Source organism: Anser brachyrhynchus, assembly GCF_964034855.1.
Source record: "Anser brachyrhynchus genome assembly, chromosome: 8".
Classification (NCBI taxonomy): domain Eukaryota; kingdom Metazoa; phylum Chordata; class Aves; order Anseriformes; family Anatidae; genus Anser; species Anser brachyrhynchus.
Window position 1 is genome coordinate 15625806 of NC_137702.1, and position 8869 is coordinate 15634674.

Consider the following 8869-nt stretch of genomic DNA (forward strand, 5'->3'; position numbering starts at 1 on the left):
GGCTAGTGGGGAAAATTATGTTGAGAAAATGCCAAGTTCTGGGAGGTAATTCTCTTGGTTGAGAAAAAAAAAATGGAGAAAAGCCATGGGTTTCAATAAACCCCAAGGAGTTACAAAAATCAAAGTACACCTTCAAGATTTAACTGGGGCTACTCTATTACTCTGGGCCACCCTGCGCTACATACACCTTAAGTGCAATTCAGGTATAAGAGTAGTGTAAAACAGATTGCTAAACTGTGTATAAACCACACTAATCTTGAAATTGTTGTATTATTTTATCCTTTTACTGTCCACAGACAATTCTTTTAATCTTGTTTCTCCACTCAGGCCCTTCTTTTGCCTGGTTCAGAGAAGCAATGAGGTCTTTCCAGCCTTTGAAGGTATCAGATCCGCTGTCCACACCACCCTTCTTTATTTGTTGAGTTCCAAAGGGCCATGGATACTAACTGTGAAAATATCAGTTTAGTTTATTCTGTATTACTTCACTGTAAAAGTTTGTTCCAGAACTTCTGCAAAGGAGAAGCCACAAAAGGGTCCAAAGCCATTAGTCTGGATTTATGACTCTCCCAGAACTGCGGGACAATAGTGTTAAGGATAATCTGTACTCTTAAATAGGTGTGGATACGGTCTTGAAGGTTTGAATATATTTTCATATAGAAATGTCTTTCAGACTTTCTTTTTAATAATCTTTTGAAATAATTGCTTTTATCGAAACTTTAAATTTGTAAATAAGAATTTAGTACACTGGGAGAAAACATTTATTTAAAAATAATTGGTCTCTCACTTTTTTAAACTGAAGCATGGATGAAAGTTCTTTGACACATTTCTCCCTTTCAAGAATCCTTCTCCTGAGATTCTTCATGGGGAAAAAAAATAACAAAAATTACTTTTATATCTGTACACAAAAATGCAGCAGTAATGTGCACTGATAAATATTTCAGTTGTAAAAATAACTGAGACTATTTTGTGGTGATACACCACAAATACCTCAACTATGTACCTGAAAGCATCTGATGAAGTTTAATATTTACTCTGACTGTATAGATCATAATAGGCACTAGGCTGATTAATTTCGCTAAGATTTATTTTGAAACATTTGCCACAATTTCCTCCAAATCAATTTGTTCTTAATATTTTCTTGTTTTATTGCTATACAGAGAAAAGACATTGTTTAAAAACAAACAAACAAAAACACCACAATAGGCAGTAGGAAAAGTGCTGGGGGGGGGGAGGGTAGGAGAAGCGAAGATGAATAGACAGAGCAGAAATTTAGGCACCTGTCCAAAGATTTTAGAAAACAAAAAGCTAATACAACATAACCATAGACCTAATAAGCATTTGTGAACAAAATCCAATTAACACATTATTTGAGTGGAGACTTCTTTTATTTTAGCTCTTAGGTCAGTATTTACCAGATTGTCTGATCAAATAAAGAACAGCTTTAAAATATAAGAGATTTTTTTTTTTTTTTTTAAGTATTTTATTACTGGTCAGGTTGCTTGGAAATCACGTACTCTCAGCTGCATTTCTGGTTATTCACTGTTTAACTTTGGACAAATTACATAGGATATCTTGAGGGTTTCAGGTGATCAGATTGCAGACTACTCCTGAAAGTGGCAGTTCTGCTATTCTCTTTTCCCAAGCTACACAGGGCTACCTTTACCCTGGGAAAAGCTCAAGTGAAAGGTCAGGAACACAGCTGGGAGCATAGCAAGTAGAATTAACGCTCTTGACAGCAGTTGAGTTTGATTTCCATAGGCAGACTGTAAAATTGCAGGATCACAGCCTTCAGTGCTTTAAATTTCCTCATCTGTTACATTAGGCTAACACCTTATCCTAGTCTTAGCAAGAAAACATTAGTGTTTTTTAAGCAGGACTCCTAGAGTGATATATCTCTTTCTACTTTCTCTTCAGAATTTGGATACACTTAATCTTTTCATTAAAAAATTGGAAGTTACTTATGGAAACTAGTTTCCATAAGTAGTCCACCCCCCACCCCCCCCCCCCAAAAAAAAAAAGTAATAAGAAATACTATTTTTTTTTTTCATTCATGAAAAAAAATTGTCTGAATTCAATATTTGAATTTTAGGGTTCTTGTTATTAGGATATTTCTTAATGTTGGTAAATCACAAATAAAGGAAATGGAATCGGGGTTTAAATGCTTCTTCCTTTTTCTTCAAAGTTGTGTTACTCAATCGTCATGGATACCTAGGTACTGTGAATTTGTATCAGAACCAATTTTTAAAGCTTTTTTTTTTTCTTTAACAGTCATTTTGGTGGGAGCAAGAAAGAAAAAAGTTAAAGTTCGCTGTGTTACCTGCCCACGCACATCAGAACAAAATACAGGTTCTAGCTGAAAGACTATTGCATAAAGCAGAGCCAGTATGTAATCTTATGGCAGCATTTATTCCATTTGCAGTAACTGTAATAATTACTCTGAATCTACCTACATAAAAAAACAATGTGCAATGCATTCAACCCTGTAACAGGAGGAATACTAAAATGCACTGCATATCCTAAAAATATCCAATAATACAGTGGTAGTGGTTCAGTGTTGATATAGACTGTATTAATTAGCAGTAGAGTTCCTAAGCCCATCTTGCCACTGTAACACGAAATTGTATGATACTACAACATAACCCTTTTTAGGTGTACAAGGTAGAACAAAAAAAGAGGTAGAAATTTCAATTTACTTACAGCATTTCGGGTTTCATTTTGACTTAACTTCTGTATCAAAGCGTCGATATTTTTGCTGCTTAACTGCAAGACAAAAGCAGGAAATATTAACAAATTACTTCAGATTATAAATGATTCTGCATTTTTCAATGGCTTTGAATTTCGTACACATAATTTGATATGGTTTTATTTTAGTGAAAAGGAGTCTAAATACCTTAAATATTTAAAAGTTATTTTAATGTATAGTCAAATAGTAAAAGCATTTGTACAAACCGTAATATTTTAAAGACTAACATTACATGTTAAAGGCTTCCAGGAACTTCATTTAGATATGAGAATGTGAAAATTGAAACAGAAAACAAAGGCTGGGAAATCACAAAAAAAAACTTATGCTAACTATTACTAAATATCCGAAAGAATTTATGTAGTTATAACATCATCAATTAAATTTTTACTGTAAAGTATCAATTTTGGAGGAGGGCTAACTTTCAATCTGAAAACAAACAAACAAAACCACATAAATAATCTGGTGGGATTTTCAGATTGTAAATCATGAACATTTTAATTTCACCAATGAGGGGATGAACCTACGTCTCCAAGAAGAAAGGGGTGAGTCAGCGTCTTATGCAATCAAACCTAAACTCTGAACAACAATAAAGTAATAATCAGCATCATGGAATGTCCTGGAGCAGGGATGTACCAGCAATTAAATTATTAGCCACAGCACAGTGGCAGTCAAATTAAGTTAAGCTTGGCATTCTAGTACCTCCTGTGCTAGCTCTCTAAACTGTATTGTACTTTGTATCAGGAATTAGAACAGCTGTTTTCAGACCTTAAAAAATATAATATACCTCCTCCAGCTGGAACTACCTGTGCCCAACTAGCTCCTGCATCCTACCTGCCCAGTCACCTGAGGACGAATCTGCCTCTTTAATCTCTCTGCATTCCCATCATTTTAAGGCATTTCCCTTTGCCTCCATAGTCCAGGTATTCACAACCTGTCTTGCAATTTACAGGCACATGATCTCTGGCTCCCACAGGTACCTAACGATTGCTTCAGATTATCTTACATGTTCATGTTCTCTTGTTTGAAGTGAAAGCCACAACAATCTTTTTGTGGTTTTGAGTGTTTCTAATTCCTCTACCAGCAAATCCTCTTGTGTACCAGTAATTGTCATCTCTGATACAGAAAGTTTACAAACCTGATAAAACATCATGACCAAGAAGATGTTATAGATGACCTACAATATTTCCTCAACATATATTATTAATATTCAAATTTGGCTTTAAAAAACAGTCACTAAAAATTAATAAATGTTTGCAATTACACAGTAAACTAAAAGAAAAAATGCTGCCTCAGTAGTGTTTAAACTGTGTATGAGACATACAGATTCATCTTCCAACCTAACAGAAATATGGTATGCTTATCAACTTTATTTTTTTTTCTGATAAATGGTCCAAATCTCACTTTAAAGGAGTAAATCCAGTCAGACTAGCTAAAAGAAAAAACAAAACAAAAACAAGTGGAAACTTTGGCATCAAAAGCTTTACTGGAAATCCATGCAAAGAAGTCATCCTATCCTTATCTGCACAAAATTATACAGAATATTTTCACGTTAATGTTCTTGGGAAAAGTTCAAATGGAACTCTGGGATGACAGTTTAGACAGACAAATTATTTTAAAAGCTTGAAAAAATCCCCTCTATAGTCAGGCTGTATTAATTTGTGAATGTAAAAAAAAAAAAAGGCAGAATTTTAAAGAATATCTCTAAACAAGGTTTTTCTTTGCATGCAAAATCAACAACATATAGATAACAAATGCATTTATCTGAATCTGTCAGCAAATAGTATCTCTCTTATAAAAGAACTAACAATGCTTGAAGCATTCACCATACATTTATGGCCCTCCAGCTTCAGGTTATATCTAACACAGGTTAAAATTGGAAAATTCACACCTCTCTGTGCTCTTTCACAAAGTCTTTCATATGGCCTCTGTAAATGTGACAAGCATTTTCAGAGATTAAAAACTTAAGCTTTTCTAAATTAATAACTCTACAGACATTGATAGAGACAAGATTAAAACAATAACGATTTATTTTGAATGTGGCATTTAGAATGCATACAAACTTTTGACTAAAATATACTTACATTTGTTATTCTGCCAATAACATCTTTAAAAGTTGGCATAAAGTCCTCTGCTGAATTAATTTCCATGTCTGCTTCAAAAACCTCCTGTAAAGCACCATTTTCACAAGGGTTGTTTTCCTTCTGCCTGACCACATGCAAATAATAAATGCAAATTGAGTTCTCTTAATAAGTAAGTAAATAAGCAAGACACATATGCCTAGTTCATACAGAATTCTACAACTAATTGTTTTTAATATGCATAGTAAAGTTGATGGGGTATGGACCTCATACTTTGGCTTCTCTGCATCACTGTTTTCAAATACATATTTGAAATTATTTACTTTGTACTTACTACTCAAAAGAGCACTTTCCCCCTGCTAACATATATTTTATGTTAAAGGTGAAAAATTTAAAATAAAATCTCCAGCACTAAAATCATATATTAGAAAACGCTAATAAAATACCCTCCTAACTGTGACCGGTTTATGGTTTTCATTCATTTGCAGTATTGCAAGATTTCAACCGTCCCTCTGTAAGCAAAAAAATAAAATTAGTCTTTCTTCAGAAGGGAGTGAGAACCAGCCCTGCAGCCCCCAAGGTCAGTGCAGCAGGAGGGCAGGAGGTGCTCCAGGCACGCAACAGCAGTTCCCCTGCGGCCTGTGGAGAGGCCCCTGGTGGAGCAGGCTGTCCCCCTACAGCCCCTGGGTCCCCCATAGAGCAGATCTCCACGCTGCAGCCCGTGGAGGAGCCCCTGGTTGGGGCAGGGGATCTGGGGCGAGCTGCTGCCCATGGAGGACCCATGTTGGAGCAGTTTGCTCCTGACAGATGGACCCTGTGGTACAGACCCATACTGGAGCAGTTCTTGAAGAGCTGCTGCCTGTGGGAAGCCCCTGCAGGATCAGTTTGGGAAGGACAGCATCCTGTGGGAGGGACCCCACAGGAGCAGGGGCAGAGAGTGACCATGAAGGAGCAGCAGAGAGGAAGTATTAGGGACTGACTGCAGCCCTCATTCCCCTGCACCACTCTGGGGGAGGATGTAGAAGAGGGTGGATGGGGGAGAAGGTGTTTTAGTTTGTTTTTGGTTTCTCACTGTTCTAATCTGCTAGTGATAGGTAATGAATTATATTAATCTCCCTGTGCTGAGTCTGTTTTGCCCGTGATGATAATTGGTGAGTCATCTCCCCATCCTTCTCTCAACCCTTGAGCCCTTTCCATTTTATTTTCTGCCCCTTCTCCTTCAAGGAGGGGGAGTGAGAGAGCAGCTATAGTGGAGTTTAGCTGCCCATCAGGGTAACACCATCACACCTACGCAAAAAAAGAATATCCTAACACCAATCTATGCCAGCTCTCTGTCTAGGCCTTCACAGGTCAATACTTACAAACCTAATATACTCATAAACTTCAAATGCTTAAGTAGCTTATAAACACATTCCTTATATCTTAACATTTCACCATTTATCTTTGCCTGAAGCACACCTTCTTGATGCACTTTCATTCAAGCTCTGTTGTAGGTGATTTTTTGGTGACCTTTTTTTAAGCAGTGGTGACAGTTCTGTAATCTTGAGCCGATATTTATCAGGACATGGAGCCCAACTCTGCTTCCAAATTTCCTCCTGTGTAGGCTCTGCAAGCTTATAAACAATGTATTCAGTTAGTTTAATCCATTCCTGACTACAATTGCTACCACAGAGTAAGTAAATTGTAAACACGAATGGTCATTTTATGACCCCAGAATAATGTCAGAAAATTAAAGGGAATTTTTCAGAAGACTTCCAAGAACTGAGAGTGACTCATCCTGAATTAATCACACCACTTTCCATTTCTCCCATAGTTGTCTTTCTAACAGTCTCTCTATGAAACTACTTCCTCTGTAATGATCAATAAAAAGCCTCATGCTGTAGCCTCGCAGCTAGCTCTCTGAAAACCTAAAGATCAAAAATAATATATTTAAAATTAAAAAAAAAAATCAGAATAAATACCCATCTGTTATCCTGCAAGAAGAAAAGGTTATGACTTACGAAGGAGAACTAAGAAAGTCAGCAATGAAAGGTCACATTTAGCCCTCTTTGAATTCCTTCCAACTTTGCAGGAACTTTTTTTTTGTGCACAGGACATAACAAAAAAAAACTCTTTCAAGTATGACTAATGAAGAAAATTATAAGATTAAGTGTTAAAGACTTGCATAAGAAAATTATATTTGCATCGGCGCCGTGTCTTATACATATTCTTACTTGGTGTTCAAGACGGTCAGACTCTTTGCTTAGATCAGTAACGTATTTTCTGCTTTGGATGGCATTTGTAGTTCTATAATAATCGTCTTTATACAGCTGAATCAGTGAACAGAGTTTTCCTGCTTCTCCAGATGTAATTGGTACCACACACAGTTTTCCCTGAAATATATTCATAATCACGTACTGTTTAGTATCACTCACTGTTAGAATACTCACCTTCCCAGTTCAAGGCATATCAACATAAAACAAGTCAGCTCTTCAGGCAAATTATTTAGAAGGAGTTTTAAAGATCAAAGAAATCTCACTTTCATTTATTGTTTCCAACAAGCGTACAGTCCTGTGATACCATAGGATGTACCCTCAAAGTGACAGCTCACAAAACACACCTTATCTATGAGGCAAAGGTAAACTCTGTTTCCAGTGAAAGCAAAGATATTACATGTCACAGCAGAGATCAGCCAATTGTGAGGCAGAAATGGCTTTTCTCGTTTCCCAGTTTGGAAAAGTTCCTGGCTTGTAGCTGTACAGGAAAATGATGCTGCCCACACCATTGTAAGTCCACGTCAAAGTATCAGGGCTTACAGGCAAACACAGCCTACTCCCCTACTTTCTTGTCACGCACCAGGAACCTGCCTTCATCTGTGCTGCATTAACTACTGATTATGTTTCACAAGTGGATCGCCTTTCCTTTTTTTGTTACTGTGACAGATACATCCCATCCAAAAGGATTCGTCAGAATAAAGTTTATATTCTTCCATATGTATCTCCTTAGGAACATACTTGAGTGTAACAATATTTGGGGAGACTCCTAACTAAAAAAATCCCTTCCTCACAAAATCATGATGTAGGCTCTTCTGCTTCCAGCTCTTGCTGTAAAGCAAGTAACTATATTCCAATAGTTAAACTGTATTTTTAAAAAAATACATACTTACATTTCTTGTTTTATTACCTGCTTACATTTGCTGGCAGAGCTCCATCTGTGTAACATAATCCAGGTCTCTATCTTTTTCTAAGTTATATAACCAAAACCAAGTTGTTGAATTTAATTGCTTCCAGTGAAAACAGCATCTTGGAAGATTAATCATAGAATTTATTTTATCCTAGCTCATCTATGCTTGCAGAAAAGAACAAATAAGATTTTTCCACAGTTTCAGTGAGCCATTTTTGTGTTCCCCACTCTCACCCATTTTCTGAAATATCACCTACTTCCACCTGGAGCTTGGTACAGAGTTTTTTAAAAAGTTTTGAGGTTTGATAACAAAGCAAATATAAAAGAAAAAAAGAAAAATCAGGCTTAACAGGAACAGAATGAACTTGCCTCGTTAACATCAGCAAGAAAAAACTTTTCCTGAAGCTCAGAGTCCAAGAAAGGCGCAGTGCAGGTAGGTGCAGGTAGAGCAGAGGCTGCCTGAGGTGATGATGACATGTTGGAGTGCTGGGGAGCAAGTCTGGGCGTCCTGACACCTGCTGCCGGTGTTCATCCGTCAGTAGCTGAATTTTTCTGGGTATCCCTGGTCAGTCCCACTAGAAAATACCGTGTAAATACCTCCTGCACTGCAAGGAAAAAGCAGTCTCACCAGAGACGTAACGCAATTAACGCATGAGAAATCTCGGCACCCGCAGCCCCCGGGCCCCGCCACCGTGTCCCCGGCCCCGCTCCCCTCACCCAGCACCGGGGTGCCCGCGGCTGCTGCCCCTCAGGGCTCGGCGCCCCCCGCTCCCCCCGGCGGGCTGCGCGTTCCCCACGGCTCCCTCAGCCCCCTCAGCGCCGCCGCGGCCCGCTTGGGGCCGTTGCCGCGGCAACGGGCGGCGCGGCCTGCCCCGGGCGGGCGCCT

The 8869-nt window shown here is 38.1% G+C and overlaps 1 protein-coding gene across 1 annotated transcript in view; it reads right to left on the minus strand.

Moving 5' to 3' along the window:
• ODF2L (outer dense fiber of sperm tails 2 like) overlaps positions 1-8869 on the minus strand; it is a 60695-nt gene that overhangs the window by 48945 nt on the left and 2881 nt on the right. Inside the window, exons 3-8 of the mRNA XM_080602987.1 lie at positions 8353-8606; positions 7035-7193; positions 6280-6434; positions 4825-4948; positions 2698-2760; positions 785-856 (exon numbers count right to left, since the gene is read on the minus strand). Coding sequence (XP_080459113.1) covers positions 785-856; positions 2698-2760; positions 4825-4948; positions 6280-6434; positions 7035-7193; positions 8353-8460 — 681 coding nt within the window. The 5' untranslated portion in view covers positions 8461-8606. The remainder of the gene's footprint in view (positions 1-784; positions 857-2697; positions 2761-4824; positions 4949-6279; positions 6435-7034; positions 7194-8352; positions 8607-8869) is intronic.